At 36.5% G+C, this 25,638-nt stretch overlaps 1 protein-coding gene across 11 annotated transcripts in view; it reads left to right on the top strand.

The window, feature by feature from the left end:
- CEP112 (centrosomal protein 112) overlaps positions 1-25,638 on the top strand; it is a 555,671-nt gene that overhangs the window by 101,268 nt on the left and 428,765 nt on the right. For 10 of the 11 annotated variants that reach the window (XM_069076590.1, XM_069076589.1, XM_069076587.1 and 7 more), the window contains 3 exons: positions 10,116-10,202; positions 18,109-18,208; positions 21,277-21,395. In XM_069076590.1, coding sequence (XP_068932691.1) covers positions 10,116-10,202; positions 18,109-18,208; positions 21,277-21,395 — 306 coding nt within the window. The remainder of the gene's footprint in view (positions 1-10,115; positions 10,203-18,108; positions 18,209-21,276; positions 21,396-25,638) is intronic. The other variant, XM_069076592.1, reaches the window with a different exon arrangement.

Below are 25,638 nucleotides of genomic sequence, written 5' to 3'. Positions count from 1 at the left end.
CTTCCTTCCTTCCTTCCTTCCTTCCTTCCTTCCTTCCTTCCTTCCTTTGCAATATGACTAATGCATAAATATGTTTTCCATGATCTCACATGCATAACTGACATCATGTGGCTTGCCTTCTCAATGGGTGGGGGAAGGGCAGAAGGGAGAGAATTTGGAACTCAAGAAGGATGAGGACTGAGAAATGGTCTTTATTAAAGATGTAAATTTTGATGGATTTTTCTTTATAATCAATATTAATGTTGGAAATGAAAATGTACATTTTAAAATATTTGACAGCAGCATATTATTATGAGATACTAGAAAGAAAAGACAATAACCAGTCATGACTCCAAAAGATAGATCATTCTTCCCACCTCTTGGCAGAGAAGTGATAAATCAGAGGTGCAGAAATTAATTCTTAAGTCTTTTTCTTTACAGTTTTGCAGTCATTTTATAAATTACTTTCTGGTTTTGCTTACTTTACTGTGCATCAGTTCATATAAGTGCTTCAGCTTTCTATGACTGTACAGTCCCTTTAATTATTTTTAATAATGCAATAATAGTCATATCATTTAACCACTTTTATATTGGGGAATGACTATTTGTCTTATATATATTAATTATTTATATAGCCTTATTATTAATTACTTATTTAAATAGTTTATTTTTGAGTTGTTTTCAGATGCATATTTGATCTTTTTTTCATTATTTTTCTTTTAGCTTTTTGCTAATCATTTTTGTTTTGCCAAGTTGATGGTCTAACTGAACATGGACAGCTTATTAAGAGATGATTCCCACATCAGTAATTATTTTCTCTTATATTTTAAAATGTTCAATTTTTTTGATGTTGTTTATGGCTTTACATGCCTAGTATCTCCCAATTCTCTTCTTCAAGAAAGTAATCATGATGTAAAAGCCTAAGAAGTCTTTGTAATCTGTAAGTCACTGTGCTCTCTCTTTCCTACTTCTTTCCAATATATTTTTAATTATCCTTACCTATTCTCAACTTTATTTTGAAGGCATTGAGTGTCAAAGTATAGATTTTTTTTTTTTTGCTTTTTTTTTGGAGGGGGAAGGCAGGGCAGTTGGGGTTAAATGACTTGCCCAAGGTCACACGGCTAGTAAGTGTTAAGTGTCTGAGGTCAGATTTGAACTCAGGTCCTCCTGACTCCAGGGCTATGGCTGATCAGATCAATGTGAGTTTGGGAAGGTCCATACAGATCCTGCACAAGTGGTCTATTAAAACATTTAGAGTGAAAGTGGCTCTGAATTTGTACAGCTCATTTTACCATTTGGCTTCTACGATTCTGCTTTGCTCATGGAGTACAGCACCTTCTTTGATGAGGGCATGCCATGCTGGACAGTCCTGTGCCAGCATTTCCCATGTTTCTAAAGTTCTTTAGAGATACCTTAAGAGTGTCCTTATGCCACTTCTGACCTCCCTGTAAGTGCTTACCTTGTGTGAGTTCTCTGTAATCTTTTGGGTATGCATGCATTTGGCATTTGAACTAAGTAGCCAGACCATTGGAGTTGTACTGTCTGCAATAGAGTTTGAATATCTGTCAGTTCAGTTCCTACAGAGGACCTTACCAGTGCAGAAACTGGTTGAAGGCATCTGACAACATTATGGAAAACATATTGAAGAGCATAGAAGCAAGCACACCACTCTGCTTGACTCTGTTGGTGACTGAGAAAGCATGAGACCATTGTTCTTCATCCAGAACCCGTGAGGGCATGCCAGCATGAAACTGGCATACAGTGCTGCTGAACTTCTCTTGGCAACCCAAGTTCACCATGTTCTTCCACAGGTCCTCACAGCTGGCAGTATCAAGAGCCGTGGTCATATCTACAGACGTTGTGTACTGATCTCTATTCTTATCCTGGCATTTCTTCTGGAGTTGTCCAGCTGTGAGACCATGGACAAATCACTTAACCCTGTTTGCCTCAGTTTCTCCTCTGTAAAATGATCTGGAAACGGAAATGGCAAACCACTCCAATATCTCTGCCAAGTAAACCCTTATATGGGCCAATGGAGAGTTGGACACTACTGGAATGACTGAACAACAACAACAGAAGGCACTTAGTAGCGTAGCGTGAATAGTAACAAATCATTTTCCACATTAACTTGGCTCACATCCTCTCAGAAATAAATAGCATACAGTGGAAGAATGGGCAGACACACTAATTGAATGGCACACATATAGGGAATACAGGTAGCCAAGGCAGTGAGCCCTCATTTTTTTTTCTTCTGTATCCTTATACTACTTCCTATGGGGAATGATATTTTTCCTAGGCTGGTACTCTGGGCCCGATCTTCTCTGTAGTTCATCATTTTTGTCCTTCTCTCTGCTGGGGACACAGGGACACAGGTATTGCACAGGTGGCTCCACTATAAGCTACTATGTTGATAGTGGGAGAAAGGAGAGAGAAATTCCCTTCAGCCCTGTTGTCCTCTGGAAGATTTATTCCCTTCCAAGAACTGGATTCTACCCCCATAGCTGGTTCTCTTTTCAGCTTCCAGAGATAATTATCTCAAATTACAGCACTTCTGTCTCAACTGATTCCAGAGCTGGAAACTTTGTTTTTTTTAAAGACTACCAATGGTGTGACTGATCCAAGAGCCAGCCACTAGCTATTTAGCTATCAGGTTGGTGGAGCAACTTCTTCTTCACTTAAAAAGGAGTATAAACACCTCTTTTGTTTAAGCTACATGTGTATAAAACACTTCTTTGAGTCCCACTTTGTCACTCTTTTCACTTTTTCAATGGGCCCTTTAGGGCTTTAGCCACTGAAGGTCTCATACCCTTTACTAGGAGCAAAATCATCCAGTTGGAATCTCAAAGGAGTTCATTCTTTAAGGTACAAAATGCAACCATTTCCAGTGTGAAAAGAGCAAAGTCTAATACCTCACTGCTTTTGTTACCTGCTCCTTATATTCTGTAATTTCATCAAATGGGCCAGGGGGACCTAGTTGATCAGGGATTCCTTCACTAAAAAAATGATGATGATAATAATAAATAGCTATATGTATTATGGCATATATTTCTATGGTGACAAACAATTGGAAATTGAGGAGGTACCCAGTAATTGGGGAATGAATGAACACATTGTGATATATGAATATAATGGAGTACTGTTGTCTTGTGAAATGTAATGTAAGGAATGGTTTTAGAGAAATCTGGGAATACTTGCATGAACTGATACAAAGTGAAATTATCAGAACTAGGAAAGCAATTTATACAGTAACAACAGTATTTTGGCTGGCCCACTCTGTGCCAGCCCTGCCAGCATTAGTCTGTGCTCCTCTCCCAGTCTGGTGCAATAGACCTTTCCTGTCGACCTTTCAGGTTGTCTTAGACTGGAAATTGGTTTCACTCTGTCATTTTGTGGCTTCTGCTATTTCTATAATTTATATAGAATTTTACTCTGCCCCACCCAGTAACAACAGTATTTTAAAGACAAATAATTTTGAAAGGCTTAGGAACATTGATGGACACAATGATTAACAACAATTCCAGACGCTCAAGATGAAACATCCTGTTCGAGATAAAGAGGTGATATACTCAGAATGCAGATTGAGGCATATATTTTTTGGGCATAACTAAAGGAGACATTTGTTTGAAAACTTGAAACTAAAATATTTTAAGAATACCAAAATAAAAGGGAAAAAAGGTAATTGATTCAAGGTAAAGAACCCCTGTAATAGGGGAAGACAACACACATAAGAGAATGGTGACCAGGGAAAGGAGAGTGAGCACTGAGACATAATAGCAAGGCAGGTGGATGTCTAGATAGGATGTGATGCTGAAATGTGCTCTGATGTGTAGGATCTGCCAGTAGATATAGTTGTCTTATTGGGCTGGTTTGCACATACTCCTTCCAATCTTCAGTCAACTGCATTGAGCCCTTAGGGAGGAGCTCCAAAGATGAGTCAGTTAACTACCTTCGGCATTTGGGATATGGATTTTGGAAATTCCAAGTTAGAGGTCTCCTTGCAGGTTTGTCATGGAGGGTGCTGGTTCAGGTTGGGAGGAACAAATAGATGGGGGAGATAGTATAAGAATATGGGGAAAACTTAATAGGTTTGACTGGAACCTTATTGGACTTGTCCTACCAGGGAGCCCTAGATTTATGTCTGATACCATAATAAAATGTGCTATGAACTCTATAGGTTAATGGTGATAGAGACCTGAGCTAGGAAGATGGCAGGGTTAGTTGAGAGAAAGGAACAAATATAAGAATTGTGGGGGTAGAAGTGATGTGACCTTGAAATTGATTTCATATGAGGTTTAGGGTGGCCCAAACTCCTGCTATCCACATCTAGGTATTGAAGACCTTCTTCCACTAAGTACCACAATAAATTTAGATTCTGTTCCACCCACAAGAAAGCTCTTAGAATTGGATGATGATGTTAGGAGCTGAAACAAAAAAAGTTAGGTATGAGTTTGACCATGATCCCTCAGTCCCAAGGAATTTCATACCCATTTGTGGCCTAGAAGAGACTGCATTCATTCCAAGCATTGCTTTCCAAGTCAATTAGGACTCCTGGGCTGTAGGAATTAGAGGCATCACCTTAGCTGACCTAGATGTTTAGATGAACAGTCTCTTTAAGAAGGGACAGACAGTTCCAGAATGGGTAGCATTTGGCTGTTATCATATGTTAAATGGCTCAGTTAACTGAGGATTATACCTCACCTCTATTGCTATGACCAGCCACCTTTTCCGAGAGCAGACAGCTTGCAGATAGTTACAGCAGGACTCCGCTATCCAGCAGGGTGAAAAATGTATACATCTCTATTTCTACATAGCTCTATTTCTCTCCCCCAGGCCCCCACTCTTTCCCTCTGACAACTTTGTCCTGAACTATTCCCCAAACCTGGTTTAGAATATATGTTACCGAGAAGGAGGAAAAAAGCTGGGTTTCCCATAACCACAAGGTTAATGGCTTTTTGGATCCACAGTTCTATCTTAGGGCTTCTTATTTTTCCATAGGACTTCACCCTGCATCTTCCAGAAGCATGTATTGAATTGTTGTTTGTGATTTGATAAGATTTGGTCTGGCTTTTTCAAAATTATTATTTTTTACCTAAAATTAGTTGGCAGCAATTAGAGTTTGCACTTAGGTTTTCTTTGCTAATCACTTTCAGAGAGCAATTTCAACTTAGCACTACTTTCAAACTCCGCTTATTCCAACCTATCTTAGTTTGATGTAAGTTCTCATGAGAAAAATAAGTAGTATGTATGCAATCTACTGTAAACATACCTTAATATTTTGATTCAATGGATTTACAAAGACTTCATTAAACAACATTTTTTAGCCAGAGGAAGCTGGTGGTGCAATGGGTAGAGAGCACTAGGCTTGGAGTCAGGAAGACCAGAGGTCAGATCCAGCCTCACACACATAATAACTGTGTGATGGTGGGCAAGTCAATTAACCTCTGTTTGCTCTAGTCTTCTCAAATGTGAAATGGGGATAATAATAGTACCTACTTTGTATGGTTGTTGGGAGTACCAAATGAGATAATATTTGTAAAAAGTGCTTAGCACAGTATCTAGCATACTGTAGGTGATATATAAATGCTTATTCCCTTCCCCTAACATATGAAATTGATACAGTGCTTTAATTCTTCAATCTTTATGAGCACACAAAAAAAGTCAGGGTTCCTCCTGGGAACAATGATGGGTACGGAAGTATTTTCTTTAGCTTTTTTTTTTTGATAGTCTGAACTACACTGATGTTCTTGCCATTTAGCACAAAAATGTACCTATACTTATGGATTCATACTAAATAATTACTCAATGGATTATTAATATTTGGAATGAATTTGTAAATTAACTGCTTTTTCCTTATTGAAGATCTTCCATAAATAATCAGATTCTTGGGTTCTATTCTAGGAGCCAGCCTACAAATTTCCTATAATAGGAAGTTGTCTTACATTTTGTGATCTTTCAAATGGATCATTGTGCTCACGGTTTAGAAAAGCACAACCTCGGATACAATAATCAAATTAGGAGAGCATGGAATAGTTTACACGTTAGATGTATAGATAAGGGAAGAATTTAGAATCAAACAAGATATAGAGAACATTATGATATGTAAAATGGATAAAATAATTTCTTGGACTACTTGCCTAGTGTCTAGGCAATACTTATATACTTTGGTGTGCAATATTAGATTAACTTTTTCCTCATGGTAGCTTTTACTGAGGGACCTTTGCAGTGTTGTAGGGCATTGTATAATTAGAACAATGATGTCTACAAATAGTATTTGAATAAGAAATGCTTCTTTTGTTTGGAACTTAGGCAGAGCATATAACATGACATGTTTGGCAAACTTATCTCTTTGTTTAACACTGTGGAACATGATCTACCAAGAATTGAGAGTGATGTCAGTTATCCCCAGGACTGTATTCTTCCACTTGGGATAAAGTGGCAAGCTGCAGGTAGACAGAGAACTAAGTTTAGAATTCATTGAGTAGAGGTAGGAGATAGCCAAGAATTGCCTTTGGAAAACTGCATAGTGTTTTCAGTGATTATAAACTTTTCACAGCTGTAAAAGCCTGAATATCCTTTTAAGTGATACTTTATGGTGATGAATCATGGGATACCATGCTGCCAATGATAACTTGAATACAAGAAGCAGTATAACAGATATTATTAAAAATATGTATAATTAGCAAAGGAGTTGAATTGGTCATAAAATAAGAATGAACACATTAACAAACTAGATCCTAGAAACTGGATAATAGTTTATGACTAAAAGAGACCTTAGTTATCTATGCTCTTCTTCTTTTTTTATAGATGAAGAAACTAAGGCCCAGAGAATTTAAGTGACTTGGTCACACAGGAATTATAGAGCCTGGATTTAGAGGAATTTCTCTTATTCCAAATATAATCTTCTTCCTATTATATCATACTGCTTTTCATTTGATTCATTAAGTATTTTCAAGATACGAAAAGAAGTGAGAACTCTTCATTGAGTTTGGGTAGATCCTTTTTGGAGTATTTGTGGGAAAAGCTGGATAAGAATCATTTAGAAAGAGATAACATGGACTGGAATTGATTTGCATTGCTGGAGGAAGTTATCTATGTTATTTGGAATCATGGATCTTTCCAGGCTGCTACTTTGTGCTGATAGCTACATAAAGGCGTAAACGTTCTTTCACAGCATTAGTGACAGCTCTTAGTGATAATGATGTGAAAATGGTTGTGAATTTGCCAACATGGTTATTTACCTCACAATGTTGACTCCCAGCCTACCTGACCACGATGGACTCTTATTAATTCCTCTAGTTAGCCAAAATGGAATCTACTTACCTACCTAATTAACCTCTCAACCTTATGAATGTGTAACCACCCAGGCAAGGGGTGGTGGGTTGGTTACAAAGTCCTCTGAGATTTGTGGTTCTTCCCAGTTGGGGAAAAAAGAAATAGAATGTGATAATGGGGGGGGGGTGAGTGGGTGTAATTTTGATTGATAGTTGTGGCACCTTGTGGTGGACTGGAAAGAGTGGGAGAGAAGGGGAGGTAACATCCGCACAATTGTGGAATCCAATGACTAAGATATCTGCAAGTCCTGAGAGGCGATCTGCATAAAAAAAGGAAAAACTTAGAACTATGGGTTGGTTTTTGTTGTTGTTAAAAACATTTTTGTTAAAAAATCATGCTCATTTCAGTAGTAGGAATGTTGAGGGAAGTCTTGATTGGAGAAAAGGGTGGATTCTAACCTGCCCCTGCCTTACTTCCACTTAGTGGTACATTTTAAAAAATTGTTATAATGCTACCTTTATTGGAATTTTAATATTTATTTTATAAATAGCTGTGACTAATCTTGTCTTTAAGTGTGATGTCCTTGTGTTGGAAGAGTATGAGAAAGCATTAGGAACTGCTGAAGAAAGAAGGACCTCTAGTGTGAAGCTATAAGTTAAAACCCCAGCCTGTGGTTAGAGTTCTGCTCTCTCCTAGGAGTCATAAATAACAGCCATATCATAAGCACAGAATGACTAGAAATTAGTGCCTCATGGGATAAATTTACTTCATAGACTAGAATGAAGGTTATACATGAGTATAGATTTACGGGACTGTCCAGCCCTTGAAGCACTGAAAAAAGCCTTTGTTGGTGGAATTTGCTTCTCTGGGATCAATCTTGGCCATACACTCCCAACTTAACTTAGCTAACCTACTAGTTCAACTTTTCTGGTCTGAATCATGGTCTATCAACCATATATATCCTCTGTCTTTGATTGCCTCATCCAATCCACCTCTTCTGGAAAACAGTCCTTTCCAATATTTCTGCCTGTATTCGTGCTGTGACTCATTTGAACAACTCTTAATTCCATGTGGAATTCTTAGTGTTGGCTCACAGCTCACCTGACTGTTCCTGATTCTTACTTGCTCCTTGCTGTTTATTAGGTGACCTGGCTTTTTTTTCAAATATGTTCCCAAACTGCCTCCTCCTTATTGTAATCTCTTCAGGACCTGAACAGTTTTGCCATAGTACCCGATAAAGTTGATTCCTGTTTATCAAAATTTTGCTCATGATTAGTCTTGAGCACAGCTCAGAACCTATAAGTGTCTTCAGATTTTTTTGCCCATTCCAGTTATTTTGGCACTAGAAAAAATGCCAGCCCATCTTTGTTACATCATAAAGTTTCTATCCTGTATGGTTCTTTTGTTCTTTTTGTATATTTATCGGCAAAATCATATATGTTTATATTTTACTGATATGATATATGCTTGTTTTTTTTTTTTGCAGGGGGAAGGAAGGGCAGTTGGGGTTAAGTGACTTGTTCAAGGTTACACGGCTAGTAAGTGCTAAGTGTCTGAGGCTGGATTTGAACTCAGGTCCTCCTGACTCCAGGGCCAGTGCTCTATTCATTGCTCCACTTAGCCACTCCAAAATATACTTGTTTTGGAAAGGTGCTTTTTAATTCATCCTGAGTTTTGCCATTTTAGTTTAAAACTGTTTTATTTTTTAAAGATACTGTGTTAAAAGTGTTACAATTTGCTTTCTTTGTAGCTGGGTAGAATATAGTACAGACACTTTGCAAGAAAATTGACCTAACAAAAAGTGTTTTGTTATGAATGCAACTTCGAAGAGCTATTTAGTGAATGTAGTAAAGTTGCAAATAGCCATTCCTGTCTACACTTTGTATTTGTCAGTTTCATTTTTTTCTCTTAAAATATTTTAGTAAGATAGCTTAAATACCTTGTCATTATTTCCAACAAACATTTGTGAAGAAAATTTTATGTTGCTGGAAGGGGACTGAAAGTTATAATAAACATAAAATGAACAAAGTCATTCCCCTTAAGAATCTTAGAACATTAAGTATTGGGGAAAGGGTTTTTTTTAAGTGCTTAAGAAGATTTGTCTATATGAATAAAATGTCTGAGATGAATATGATATATATTCTCATTTTTCTAAGCCTCTGATAGGCCTCATGCTGAGAGGAATTATGGATTACCAAGTAGGAAGCTAGCCTTGGAAATAGGGGGACATAAGGGTAAATAGGGGGAAATTCTAACACATACTGGCTATATGATCATGTGCAAGTCATTTAACCTGTGAATGCTTTAGGCATCTCTCTAAGACTGTAAGTTGCAGAGAAAGTTCTGACCTCTATTGGCAGAAAGAATTTTTTCATGTGGAAGTTATGTATACCAATGAAATAAGTCAATTTCCTATGTGATATTTTTCACTCATAGAAACAGATAGCATATTTAAAGTCACATGAGCACATTCAGAAGACACATGTAAATGGAAAGGGTGGGGTTAGAGACAGGATATTCATAGCTAAAATATTCCATGAAAGGTTAATGAAATTTTACTTATATGTATATGTGTATATATGTGTGTGTATATATGCATATATATAGGTATATAGCATATATATAAAATTAAAGTGATTTTGGTACAAAATTCACTTTAAAAAGTGACCCCATTAAAATTAAATTAGAAGTAAAAGGTATATAAAAATCTGTATTTGAAATTTTTTGCTACTCAGAAATGTGATAATCATTTTCAGGAAGAAATATATGTTCCTCATGAAAGAGTTTAGTTTAATTTAAATTTAATTTTTTGTATCAAAAGCAAACTAATTTGTTACAATTTAAAATTCTTTTTTCCCTTAAAGTTGAAGATGACAACAAAAATATTAGAAGGTAAATTTCATGAAGAAAAGCTTAAATTACAACAGAAGCATGATGCTGATGTTCAGAAGGTAAGATATAGTTCTTTATTAAACAAATATTTAATGTATGCCTAGTATATACAAATAATTCTGTGGGAGATATAAAGATGTATGAAACTTCCCTTTTCTCAAGAAGTTGATAGCTTAGTGGGACTTTCTGAAAGTTGTTTATCAGATTGTTTTGGAACTCAAAATGAACAAATAGTTAATTAATGATATTTCTTTAAGTGGGAGACATGACCAAAACCAAAAACATTTGAGAAGCAACAATTAATTACTTTAACAATACTTATTAGCATGATGAATTATCAAAATAGAAGAAAAAATATGCTTGACAGTTACTTTATATAAGTTGAGGAACAATTAAAAAATGTGTGTTAAGTATCTCTTATTTGTATAATACAGTGATAAGCACTAGGGAAGATAAAAAGATCAGAAAATGATTTATTTGTGTTGGTGTCATATTCCCCTACTAGACTATGAACACACTGAGTTTACCTACACAATTAAATATGATACAAAATAAAACATAATGAGTATGTATCTGAGGTTTGAGAAAAGAAAAACTGGAAAGCTATATAATATAGCCGAAATTGGGCTTAGAGCAATATAACATTGTTTACCAAGATAAGGTGAAAATGGATATGTGACCTAGATATAAAGAGAGATATTACAAGAAAATTAGAAGAACATGGAACGTGTTACGTTTTTTTTTTTTTAAAGCAATTGGGGTTAAGTAACTTGTTCAAGGTGACATGGCCAGTTATTTCTGGGTGTGGTACTAAGTATCAGAGCCCAGATCATCCCGACACTGGAGCCGGTGCTCTTACTCACTGCGACACCTGGCCACCCCTAAGCAATTGGGGTTAAGTAACTTGCTCAAGGTTACACGGTCAGGTGTTTCTGGGTGGATGCTAAGTGTCTGAGACCGGATTAGATCCCAGGTCATCCTGACTCTGGGGCCAGTGCTCTTACTCGCTGTGCTACCTGGCCGCCCCTGGAACATATTACTTATCAGACTTATGGATATGTGAACAATTTGTGAATAAACAAGAGATAGAGAGCAAAGATGTAAAATGGATAATTTATATTTAAAATTTTCTGTACGGATAAAATGTAGCCAAAAGAAAAGCAGAAAATTTGAAAAAAAATTTATAGACAGTTTATCAGATAAAGGTCTCATATCTTAAATATATAAAAAACTTTGTCAAATCTGTAAGAATACTAGTAATTCCTCAATTGATAAAGGTTAAAGGATATGAACAGGCAGTTTTCTAATGAAGAAATCAAAACAATTTGTAGTCATATAAAAATGATCTAAGTCATTATTGATTAGAGAAATATAAATTAGAACAAACTTGAGATATTGTTTTACACCTATCAGATTGGCTAAGATGATTGAAGGGGAAAGTGATAAATGTTGAAAGGGATGTGGACACATTGGAAGACTGATTCATTGTTGGTGAATTGTAAACTGATCCAGCCATTTTGGAGAGCAATCTGACACCCTGTCCAAAGAGTTATTAATTTGCCTTTACCCTTTGACTCAGCAATTCCAACTACTAGGTCTCTTTCCAAAGATGATTAGAGAAAATGGAAAAGAATTTATATGTTCTAAAATGTTTATAGCAACTCTTTTGTGGTGGCGAAGAACTGGAAATTTCAGGGTTACTCATTAATTGGGGAATGTCTGAACAAGTTGTGGTATATGATTGTGGTGGGTTGCTACTGTACTATAAGAAATGATGAGCTTAGTGATCTTAGAAAAACATGGAAAGACTTGCATGAAGTAATGATGATTGAAAGAACAGAACCAAGAGAACATTGTATACAGTAACAGCAATAATGTTTGAAGAATGACTTTGAGCTAATAAGTCATTTTGACTATTATAAATACCCAGATTAGCTGTAAAGGACCTATAAAGAAATATGCTAGCTGCATCCCGAAAAAGAACTGATAAATAGAAGTGCGCATAGAATATTTTATATATGTATATATGCACACACACATACATACACATATACATATATATTTATTTATATATGCACCCTTAATAGTAGTCATCTCTGAGGTGGGGGTGGAATAGTGGTGAAGGAAGTGGAAGAAAGGTGAAAAAGGAAACTTAGAATAACTTTATTGTGTATTTAAAGGCATAGCAAGGTTCATAGTGTATTTGCAGTTTTATGTGCAATCATCTTTTTTTATCATATTTTGTTATGGAAATGCTTGTTTTATTCCATAAATTAAAAAGAAAAGGAATAGATTCATGGATCAAGTTATATCTGAGATGAGACTTAAAGGATTTCACCTGGTAGAAAATATTATTATATTTAGAAGTGAGGAAACTGAGGCCTAGGAAAGTTTTGACTTGTCAAACATTACACAGATAGGAGAGCTATGTTTTGAACCCAGTTTCCATGATTCTAAATCCATTGCTCTTTCTACTATGCTGTACTTCAGGAAGCTTAAGGCATATTATATATAGACTACTTTGACAACAGTGTAGTGTTTGATGGAGTAGAATACCATGAGTTAAGTCTAGGGAGGTGGGATAAGGTGGATTAAGACTGTCAGGGAACTTCAGTTATTGAGGAATTTCAATTTTATTATGCAGGCAAGACAGAAAAAATTAAAGGAACTCAAGTTGAATAATATGACTAGATCTATGAATAATTAAATTAAGTCTGGGATAGATATGAATTACAGTGCTAGAATAGAGGTAGGTTAGAAGGCTCTGTAGAAGTTTGTGAAAGGGCTATGTGAGTTGATTGGGTAGGAGTTGGGAAAGAGGGGGACAGATAGATACAGGGATTTTGTAGTTATGCAGTCAGTGGGAGTCTATAACTGATTTCCTATGTGAGTTGAAAAAGAGGGCAACTCAAAGATATCAAAGTTTGAAGATGGAGGACAGAGAGGTGGTGCCATTGATAGAAATGGAGAAGTCAGAAGGAAGATAATGTTTTTAGGGAAAGATAATAAGCTCAAGTTTGAGATTTTGGACATTTAGGTGGAATATTTTTTTTTCATTTTTCAAATGCTTTATTAACTTTTGATTTACATCATTCATTTCCGCCAGATTTTGAGTTACAAATTTTCTTCCCATTTTTCCCTGCCCCAAAATAGCAGTCCCACAGGATATCCCCTCCTCCAATCTGCTCTCTCCCATATCTTCTCCCATACCCCCTTTGACTTTTCCAGTAGGGCATGGTGGATTTTCATACCCCAGTGCCTGTATAATTTATTTCCCAATTACATGTAAAATAGTGTTAATAATAGCACATATATATATGTATATATATATATATATTTTAAACATTTAATTTTAAAACTTTGAATTCCAGGTTCATTCCCTTCCTCCTTTGTCACCCACCCTTACTGGGAAGATAAGCAGTTCAGTATAGGTTGTACATGTGTAGCTAATGCAAAACATTAATGTAGTAGATACATTGTAAAAGACTGACTATATTTCCCTCCCTCCTATCCCACCTCCCACTTGTTCTATTCTCTACTTTGATCTTGTCCCTTTTCAAAAGTGGGTGCTTCCAACTTCCCTCCCCCCAAGCCTGCCCTCCCTTCCATCATACTCCCTCTCATTCCCTTCCCCCCTACTCTCCTGTAGGGTGAGATACCCTATTTAGTGTGTATTTCATTCCCTTCCCGAGCCAAATTGATTAAGAATAAGGTTGATCCATTCCCTTTTGCTTTCCTATTCATCCCCTCCATTGTAACCCTTTTCCCTTGCCTCTTCTTTATGTATAGTTTATTTACCCCATTCTGTCTCTCCCTATCTCCTCTTATTATATTCCTCTCTCACCTCTTAATTTCACCATTTAAATATCATCCCTTCCTATTAAATTGGTCCTGTGTCCTCTATCTATGTATACCTGTATACATATATACACATTCACATATGTATTCATACGCCCATATAACCTCTGATATAGACATATATATATATTTCTATTCCCTTCAACTATTTTCATACTGAGAAAAGTTTCATCAGTTACAATTATTGTTTTTCCATGTAGAAATGTTAATAGTTCAACTTTGATAAGTTCCTTATGATTTCTTTTCCTTGTTTACCTTCTCATGCTTCTCTTGCTTCTTGTGTCTGGATGTCACATTTTCTATTCAACTCTGTTTTTTTTCAGCAAGAATGCTTGAAAGTCTTCTATTCCACTGAATGACCATATTTTCCCCTGAAACATGATACTCAGTTTTGCTGGGTAGGTGATTCTTGGTTTTAATCCCAGCTCCTTTGTCCTCTGGAATATCATATTCCAAGCCCTTCAGTCCCTCAGTGTAGAAGAAGCTTCCAGATCCTGAGTTATCCTGATTGTGTTTCCACAATATTCCAATTGTTTCTTTCTGGCTGCTTGTAATATTCTTTCCTTGATCTGGGAATTCTGGAACCTGGCTATAATATTCCTAGGAGTTTTCTTTTTGGGATCTTTTTCAGGAGGTGATCGGTGGATTCTTTCAACCTCTATTTTGCCCTACCAGACAGGGGAGCTTCTTACCAAACACTGGGGTTTTCTCAGTTGCTGGTGGTATTACATGGGTGCCCTCTCTGAAGCCTCCACATGCTCTGGCAAGCTGGTCACACACCCCAGGACCTCCACCCTAGACTGCAATACAGATCCAAGCAGGTTAAAGCAAGAGCAATTACCCCTCAGACTGGTCGCTTGGTCCCCCTACACTCTGCAGGCCAGGAGCCGAAGCTGCTAGGTGGTGGCATCTGTGTCGCTGGCCTCTGTGGCTTCTTGCACTAGGGGCAAAAGCCGATGCATTCCCAACTACTGGTCCCAAAGTCCATACTGCACTGACCTCTTACTTTGTCCTTGGCATCTATGTGTTGATAATTCTGGAAACTGCCACAGCTGCTGGTAATCTGAAGTCCTTCCAGCTTGTGGTTGGTCAGGCCTGCCCTGGGGCTTAAACCTTGGTGTGGGGCTGGGCTCGGCTCCCAGAGCGCTGTGCTGGCCAATTCCTGCTGGCCTGCCGGGCTGTCCTCAGCGGGAGGTTAGCTTCTCTGTGTCATTTTGTGCGTTCTTTAGCTCCAAAGTTTTTTCAGAGTCCCTTTTTACATGGATTGGAGGTGAGAGCTGGAGCCACGCAGAGGTCCTGTTTCTACTCTGCCATCTTGACTCCGCCCCTGGAATATTTTTTAGATAGGTGAAGAAATGAGCCTAGAGCATGGGAAAGAGTTCAGGTCTTGAATTATAGTTTTTTTGTTTTTATGCTTTTTAGAGGGGCAGTTGGGGTTAAGTGACCTGCCCAAAGTCACATGGCTAGTAAGTGTTAAGTATCTGAGGCTGTATTTGAACTCAGGTCCTCCTGACTCCAGTGCCAGTGCTGTATTCACTGTGCCACCAAGCTGCCCCAAATTATAATTTTAAACAAATACATATGTATACATACATAAAGCATATTAATTTAATATTCACCCACATATGGGAGAAAAAAGAAATATAATCAGAGGTCATGATTTTTAAGCCAGGTTGAATTACAGTGTTGAGAATCATTTTCATAGAAGTAGTAGTTAAAGTCATATGAGTAAATGTGGTAGTTGAGGGATAAAGTGTAGCAATAGAAGTGAGGATTAAGTACCTTAGAGAATACAAAAATACCTTACTGGTGTCTCAATGTAGATTGAAGGATAGTTTTTTTTTTAACTATTTTTATTTGTTTCTTTTGGTCTGTGTTTTCTGTTACAACATGACTAATATTCCCATGGAGGTCAGGGAGGGGCACTCTGTTGGAAAGCATGGGTTGGAATGAGATCCCTTGATCAAGTAAAGGGGGTTATTCTGGCTTAAAGTTTTAGGTCACCTCGTCATCTGGGACAGGGACAAAGGAGGTGATAGTGGCAGAAGGTATCTGAGTGATAGGGGATGAAGAAAAGGATATTTTTTTCCATGTAAAATATAAGGCAAAGAGAGGGTGAGCCATGGTAGTTTTGAGAAGGGATGAAAAGGGATGTAATTTTGATATTTTCTGATTTGTGGTCATAGCATCATTGAGAGACTACTATTAGGTGACATGGATAGGGAATAGGGCAAGTTAAAAAGACATGAATTCAGTTTTTTTTAAGTTAAATTTTATTTTTTCTCAATTACATGTAAAAATTTTTAACGTTTGTTTTTCAAAAAAATTTGACCTACAAATTCTCTCCCTACTTTCTTCTTCTCTCCTCTCCTTAAGAAGGCAAGCAATTTGCTGAAGATTATACATGTAAAGTCAAGCAAAATGTATTTTCATATTAGCCATGTTGCAAAAGAAAAAGAAAACGCCCCCTCCCCCCATGAAAAATAGATGAGTAAAAGAGAGAGTATGCTTTGATCGGTATTCGGACTCTATCAGTTCTTTCTCTGGAGGTGGATAGCATTTTTCATCATAAGTCCTTTGTAATGGTCTTTGATTGTTGTATTTCTGAGAATAGTTAAATTATTTATAGTTGATCATTGTACAGTATTTCTATTATTGTATACAATGTTCTCTTGGTTCTGCTCACTTCACTTTCTATTGGTCTTCCAGGTTTTTCTGAAAGCATCCTTCTTTTAATTTCTTTTTAAAAATTTATTTATTTACTTTTAGTTTACAACATTCAGTTCCACAATCCCTTGAGTTTCAAATTTTTCCCCTTTGTGTTCTCCCCCCTCCCTCCCATGCTGGCATGCAATCAAATATAGCATCTACAAATGCCTTCATATTAAACATTAGCCAAGTTGTAAAGAAGGATTATAACCAATGGAGTGAACAATGAGAAATAAGAAATGAAACAAAACAAAAAAAGAGAGAGAGCAAGTAGTTTGCTTCAGTCTGCATTCAGACTCCGTAGTTCTTTCTCTGGATGTGGATAGCCCTTTCCATCATGAGTCTTTTGGAGTTGTCCTCTAACCTTGCATTGCTGAGAGGAGCCCAGTGTATCAAAGTTAGTCGTCACACATATGATGTGTCTGTGTACAAAGTTCTCCTGGTTCTGCTCTCCTCACTCAGCATCAGTTTATCAGAACTCTCTCCAGGTTATTATGAAGTTCCTCTGCTCCTCATTTCTTATAGCACAATAGTATTCCATTACTTTCATGTACCACAACTTGTTTAGCCATTCCCCAAATGATGGGAATCCCCTTGATTTCCATTTCTTTGCCACCACAAAAAAAAAGCTGGTATAAAAATTTTTGAACATTGAGTCCCTTTCCCACTTCTATGACCTCTTTGGGATACCTGCTTTTAATTTCTTATAGCACAATAATATTCTATCACAATTATATAATACAACTTATTCAGCTATTCTCTAATTGATAGGCATTCCCTCAGTTTCCAATTCTTTGCTACCATAAAAAGTTCTAAATTTCTCTCCAGAATGGTTGAATCATATCAGAACTCCCAATTTTTCCACCTCCCCTACGACATTTGTAATTTTTCTTTTCTGTCATATTAGACAATCTGATAGGTGGTGAGATGGTACTTGAGAATAATTTTAATTTGCATTTCTCAATCAATAATGACTTTGAGAATTTTTTTTGCAAGGCTACAGATGGCTTTGATTTCTTTTTCTGAAATCTTACTTCATATTCCTTTCACCATTTATCGATGGGGAAATGATTCATATTCTTATAAATTTGACTCAGTTTTCTAGATAGGTTCAGATTTTGCTTCAGACACTTTATGACTTTAGGAACATAGCTTAACTTCTGAGCTTCCTCCTTTGTAAAATAGGGTGATGTTCATGCCTCGTTAAAGAGTTGAAATGAGGATGAAGTGAGATAATATATGTTTGGTATCTCTTATGGCAATATATAAACACAAGCTATCGTTATTCTCAATGTTAAATTGGGTTTTGCATTGTTCGTTGCTGCAGATATTTATCTTTTACAATATGTTCAATGTGTGAAAAAGTAATGGTTATTAAAAAGTTTTAAATGTTCACAGATTTTAGAAAGAAAGAACAATGAGATAGAAGAATTGAAAACTTTATATAAAACTAAACAAAATGAAGCTGAAGATACTGTTAGAAACCTCGAGAAAAAAGGTGATGTAACATAAACCTTTGATCAGAAAATTCCATTTTATTTTTTTGTAGATAGGTGGTTGTAGATAGTTATACACGTATGTGTGTGTGCGTACATGTGCACATGTATTTATGTCTCTTGCAACCAGAGGGAATGGGGAGCCTAGAATAAATAAATATATGTACATTTCTTTTAAAAAAATAAATTTATTAATTTTTTAGTTTTCAACATTCACTTCCATAATATTTGGATTTACAAATTTTCTCCCCGTCTCTCCACTAACCCCCACCCCAAGATAATAAGCATACTGAATACCCCTTCCCCAAATCTGTTCTCTATCCTGTCCTCCCCCATTTGCTCCCCCTTACTTTCTTGTAGGGCAAGATGAATTTCTATATCCCATTGCCTGTATATCTTATTTCCTGGTTGCATGTAAAAAACAATTTTTTAACATCTGTTTTTAAAACTTTGATTCCCAGATTCTTTCCCTTCTTCCCTCCTCACCCAACCCCATTGGGAAGACAAGCAATTCAATATAGGTTGTACATGTGTAGTTACACAAAACATTTCCATAGTAGTTACATTGTGAAGACTAACTATATTTCCCTCCATCCTATCCCACCCCCCACTTACTCTGTTTTCTCCTTTGACCCTGTCCTTTTTTGAAAGTGTTTGCTTTTAACTACCCTCTCCCCCAATCTGTCCTCACTTCTGTCATTTCCCCTCTTATCTCCTTCTCCCCTACTTTCCTGTGGGGAAGATATCCAATTGACTATGTATGTTATTCCCTCCTTAAGCCAAATCCAATGAGATAAGGTTCACTCATCACCTTTCACCTTTCTGCTCTTCCCCTCCATTATAACAGTTTTCTCTTTCTCCTTTTATGTGAGATGATTTACCCTATTCCATCTCTCCCTTTCTCCTTCTCCCAATATATTCCTCTCTCACCTCTTAATTTTCTTTTTTAGATATCATCCCTTCATATTCAACTCATCCTGTGCCCTCTGCCTATGTATACATGTACATACACATATATGCACACACGTATATATTCCCTTCAACTATCCTTTCTGAGAAAAGTCTCATTAGTTACAATTATAATTTTTCCATGTAGGAATGTAAATAGTTCATCTGGTTCTAAAACATCAGGTCATTTTTCCTTGAGAATATCTTGAAGGATGATTTCTAGGTTCCTTTTTTGATCATGGCTTTCAAGTAGTCCAATAATTTTTAAATTATCTCCCCTGGATCTATTTTCCAGGTCAGTGGTTTTTCCCATGAGATATTTCACATTGTCTTCTATTTTTTCATTTGTTTGGATCTGTTTTATAGTATCTTGATTTCTCATAAAGTCATTAACTTCCATTTGCTCCATTCTAATTTTGAAGGAATTCTTCAGTGAGCTTTTGAAATGCCTTTCTCTGGTGCCAATTACATCCTTTCCATGTTTTCTTTTCTTGTGTGATTCTTGTCCATATCCTTCTATAAATTCTGCATGTAGTATCTATTCAATACATTTCTCTCAGTCTTTTCAATTTTCCAGTGCAGTTTTCCAGGTACCTGTGTAATACTTGAGCCATCCATCTGTTAACATAATCTACCTTTACTAACAGTTAGGCACTATCGGGGAATAACCAAGATGCATATGGAACAGTTCCTGTTTCCAATCTTACTGAGGCAACAAGATTTTTATATGTGTAATGATTAGAGAGCTGTGTAAAAAGGTATATACAGGGTACTAATTTGGAGATAATCCAGTGTAGTTTTATATTCTGGATGGTCTGTACATGGAGAAACCACTTGGCAGGAGTTAATGGAAAGGATCATGACTTGGATAGTTGGAAAGGAAAGATGAGGATTTTAGTAGTGGGGAATAGCATATCCAAAGTTAGGACTATTAGTCTGAGTTAAGCTCAGTGAGATCGAATGTCAGGCCTATAGTAAAATTCAGTTACAGATTGAGAGGGTGTAATATTATTGAAGATTTTTGAGCAGAGGAATGGTGAAATAAAATGATATTTTTAAAAAAGCTTAGTCTTGAATTATCTGGAAGCATACAGTGCCTTTTTACATAGTAAGTACATAATAGATACTTATTCAATTGAGTTACATGAATGTAAATTGATGGATGATTTATGGAACAAGGGCTTGAAGTAAATGTGAGGGATGAACTCAAGAGTTTGGTTGGAAGGACTAGCTTGTTAAGCATGAGAAATACTTTCTCTGAAAGAGGGAAGAAGGAAGCCTGGCTGTCTGAGAGAATGATGGTGCCACTGACAAAAATGAGAAAATTGAGAAGACGAGGTTGGGCTTGGTGGGTGGGAAGATGGATTTTATTGAAACATTTTTTCCCCTGAAAATTAGTTCCAAAAATGCTATAGTTCAATAAATGAGATTACCTATGAGAAGATACATATTTTTATATAAGGTTCCAGCACTCTCCATTGCTGAAATTTACTAGTGAATAATACATGAATTATTTCATTTTCCTATTATTTTCAGCTGTCAAAAAAGTTCTAGCAAATTTTTTATCTTTCCATTTTTAAATCATAAAATTAAAAAATAGTGCTAAAGCAAGATAAAAATCAATCACTAAGGCTTTTCTGACTTTAAATAGTTTTGGCACCATTAAAAATAGTTATTGTTATTAAAGCCTCTCATTTACTTAATTTAATATATGATAATTATTTCCTATAAAATTCAGCGATATGTGAAATTTCTTTGGAAAGTTTTATAATTCTTTTGTTAGTTTGAAACATAAGAAAATTTTTAATTAAGTTGAGGAAATATTAAATTTGAGCAAAGTCTGCTGCCAAATTTAGGTTTATATCTACATTCACTAAGGTCAAGATTCTATTTCTTTCACAGATAATTCAAATAACTGGTAATGAAAATGACATTTAAGTCACCAGAAAAATATTTTGCATAATTTTTTAGAAAGTGATAGCAAAACAAATTTGCTTAAGAATATCAAATTATTAGGTTGATCTTGAAAAATGAAGTTATCTTTTGATTAATGTATCAAATTTACAATAGCTTTTTAAAGTTATATCTTAGATTCATCTAACTCTTTTGATTTTTTTGACAGTCCAGACTCTTATTCGTGACTCTCAAGTGATTAGAGAGACTAAAGAAAATCAGATTGTAGAGTTAAAAAAATTATGTGAACAAAGCACAGAATCCTTGAACAATGATTGGGAGAAAAAGGTAAAGTATATAAGATAAATAAGAGCTAAAACTTTGTTGTCATTTTGTGAAATCTTTTTTATTCTTATTTATTTTTTGAAATATTTTTATTGCTCAAACTCTCAAAATGTAATTCTTTAAAGAATTTTGTAAACATAATGTTTGTAGCGACTTTTCTCATGCAACTGCTATGTAATAGTCAATAACGTTCACTTATAGGGACCTTACAGTTGAATATTTGAACTTTTTTTTAGATGTAGTCCTAAGAAAATGGCCTAATTTCTTGCTTTTCATTTAGTTGATGCAATAAAAATCTCGTTTTTTTTCTTGTCTTTGTCCTCCTTTAGTTCCTAGTTTTCCTAAATTCAAGATGTCATTTTCCTGTGCTTACTGTAATTACATGTAATAGAAAGACCAGGAACCTAGACTATGTATTAGTTGAGTGACCTAATCTTCTCTGAACTTTATTTTCTTTATTACCAAAATAGCTATAATAATATCTATCCTGCTTATCTCACAGGATTATTGTGAGGTTCCAGAAAATATATGTGAAAGTACTTTGAAGGCCCTAAAGTGACATGCAAATATAAAGTGTTATTATTTACATAGTTTTCTCTTCTTCTATCTTTTCCCAATATCCCTAGTCCCTGATCTTCTATTTGAGATCTCTTTATAGGAAAAGGGAAGAAGAGAGAGTTTTTGCTGTTTGTTGCTAATAAGCATATTTATATTTCCCTTTGGAGCAGAGAGCCTCATATGCAGTAGTAAGTAGTACAGTAATACAATAAACAATGAAAGTATCAGTAAATCTACCAGGTAGCCATGAGCCCTGTTAGATAATATTCCTCAAACTGGTTAAATGGGAATCATAGCAGAGAACAAGTTATCTGTAGCAAAGGAAGCCATGTTTTACCAGTATCTTGTAGCTCCTCATGACTTGAAGAGGCTGACATAAAATCAAGTATCTAGACAACTCAAACTATCTTTTTTTTTTCAACTCAAGCTATTGTGCACAGTCCTTGGTGGTATGCCAAGGATGAAAAGATCCAAGATCATGTAAGATGTAATCAAGGCCTCAAGAGCATATATGGATTTATTCATAATTTCATAGCACTTACAGAATGCAGGTTACTACACTGTCATCACAAATAGATGGAATTTTATAGAAGTGAGAATAACAATTCAACAATCCGAATAATTTAGTTTCTGCCACTGAGAATGAAGGTTTGTAAAAGATATAAAGTGCCTGCCAAGGTGTTACAACTTGACCTTTGTCTCATCCTGGGAAATGTTACTATTACTTTGAAGAATGGTAAAACTTCAGAATACTGAAAATGTCAACCAGCAAAAAAGTACCTATTTAATATTAACATAGGCTCTTCCTAAACACATGGAATATTGATGAAAGGCCACATAATAATTAATATAATAACAAAATCTTGAATGCCATTATTATTACGGGTTAGGACTGAACCTGTAATTTCCCTGGTATATGGAGTTCCCTGATAAGGAGATTCCCTCTATCAGTGCAAGTCAGCTCTTTCTTTGTAACTTCCAGTTTTAAAGAGCTGCCTAGAGCTCTGAGAAATTTGAGTTAATTTCTTGGGATTGCACAGCCAGTATGTGCAAAAGAGAAACTCTAAGATTGGCTCCAAGGCTGGTTCTCTATTTACTGTGCCACTCTGCCTTTATTATTACTATGGGCAATCTCCTTTATAAAAGGGTTATATTCCCAAAATTCTTTTGTAAATTAGTTCAGTTCTGAGGCTAAATTGCAAAAACCCCTTTAGACTATAATGTACCACAGTACATGTACCTGTACTGTGGTATTGGGTATGTTCAGAGAAGACTTAATACCTCTGGTGTGAGGGTTGCTTTCAGCCTTTGGTGTCCATCTAATTTCCCCAGCTCTTGGCTGTGGCTCCAGGAAGCTTTTGACAGACTTGCTAAGCCAGTTATAGGGTAACTGAGGGGTTTCAAACCCATCTATGGATTGGGGGGGTATCTACGCCAAGGATGTGAAGACTTACCTGGTGGAATGGGTGGATGAGAATAATTTGTTCCATTGGCCATGAAGGCAGCTGAAACAGGCGGTATGGAACACTTAGAGCTTGGTTAGACATTGAAAATGCCAAAGTCATCCACTGCATCTTGAGCCAACACTAGTTGTCTTGACCCAGTCCTGTCACTAAAGTGTGATGACTCTGGAGGAGAGAGTGAGACTAAAGATTTCATGCAACTCTGCCTCACTTAAATCCAATTTATGCATGAATCTAAAGACATCACCCATACCATTTTACTATTTTTACCTATCTCAGTGTCCTGTGGGGACAGGCAAGTGATGAAGTGCAGTTTCTGATACACTGGGAGCTATAGCCATAACCCTACACACAGGTAACTCAGTTTGTCTTCTCACTGGAAGCAGTAATGGAATTTGGCAGCCCCCTGTGTGTCTGGAAAACCTTTTAAGAATCACATTGCTCACTCCCTGGTGTGAGGAAGGGGCTATAAAAGTTTCCCTAAAAATTGTCTGCTAACTCAACCTTGGCCTGATTATCACAACAGGAAGGGATCCTACCTTGTGGTAAAAACACACACACACACACACACACAAATATACAAAAACTTCTGACAATTTCATGATTGGCATGCTTGCTCAGGTCCTGGATGATGGACAATGCTCTCATGCTTTCCCAGACACCAGTAGAGTGAAACAAGGCTCTGTGCTTGCTCCTATTCTTTTTAGCATGATGTTTACAGTCATGTTGTCAAATGCCTTCAATGAGGACAAATATGGCATAAAGATTAGCAATGATGGTAAATTCTTCAACTTGAAAAGGCTACTAGCCAAGACTAAAGTGAAGGGAGTGTTGGTGCATGATTTTTTGTTCATAGGTGATTGTGCACTCAATGCAGCCTCTGAAGCTGAGATGCAACAAAGTATGGATTGTTTCTCTGTTGCTTGTGCTAATTTTGGCCTAGCAATTAAGAAAACATAGGTACTCCATCAGCCAGCACCACACCAGCCATATGTGGAACCATTGGTTACAGCAAATGGAGAAGTTTTGAATGCTGTGGATAAGTTTGCTTACTTTGGCAGTATACTTTCTAGGGATGTACACAATGATAATGAGGTTGACACATGCATTGCCAGAGGTAGCTCAGTGTGTGGGAGGCTCTGAAGGAAAATTTGGGAGAGAAGGGGTATTAGATTGCCTACCAGACTGAAGGTATACAGAACCATTGTGCTGACCTCATTGTTGTATGCCTGTGAAACCTCGATAGTATACCAGCACATGCCAGGAAACTCAGTGGCTTCCATATGAATTGTCTTAGGAAGATCTTGAAGATCGTATGGCAGGATAGAATACCAGACACTGAGGTTCTTCCTCAAACTATACTGCCAAGCATTCAAACTCTACTGCAGAGAGTGCAACTATGATGGGCTAGCCATGTGGTTCGAATACCAGATGTACGCTTGCCTAAAAGACTATTTTATGGAGAACTCACACAGGGACGATGCTGACACGCTGGTGAGAAGTTATACAAGGACACTCTCAAGGTCTCTCTGCAGAACTTTGAAATTGTGTGACCTGGAGACACTGGCACAGGACCACCCAGCATGGTGTGCCCTCATCAGAAAAGTGCAGTGCTCTATGAGCAAAGCAGAATTGAAGTAGCTCAAAAGAAATGTAAGATGCATAAATTTAGAGAATCCACCCCAAATGTTCACGTGGAATATTTGTGCCTGACCTGTGGTAGAGCATCCTGAGCTCATATTGGTCTGAATCAGACACAGTCAGACACATTGTAACTTAACTCTAACATAGTGATATCATTTTGGGCCTCTTAGAAAATGAAGGACAACAACCAACCAACCACAAGTACCAGGTCATTGTAATTGCTCATTGTAGTATAGGTATATTTATTAATGACATATTTATCAGAGTTTGTGTCCTTTATTTTATTAGACTTTAAGTTTCATGAGAGCAAGGACCATGCCTTATTCATACTTTGTATCTGTGTTGCATAGGATGTTACTCTGCTTTTAAAAGTTTTTAAACAAATGCTTATTGAAGTGAGGCTAATATAAATAATGCTATTTTAACTCTTTTTTGCTATGATTTATAACATTTCTATAGCATATGCAACCTTTGTTTTGACTTGCAATGCCAGGATATACTTTTATGTGAAGTGAGACCAAAGATCTAGACTAGTCTTCATTCCCAAAGGTGTGAAGCAATGTGATATATCATAAGTCCAG

This window comes from Petaurus breviceps, unplaced genomic scaffold (assembly GCF_028583685.1).
Source record: "Petaurus breviceps papuanus isolate PSGF00001 unplaced genomic scaffold, PetGlider_PUasm1.0 90925, whole genome shotgun sequence".
NCBI classification, from domain to species: domain Eukaryota; kingdom Metazoa; phylum Chordata; class Mammalia; order Diprotodontia; family Petauridae; genus Petaurus; species Petaurus breviceps.
Note: the sequence above shows the minus strand (reverse complement) of the source record. Positions and strands in the feature narration are given on the sequence as shown.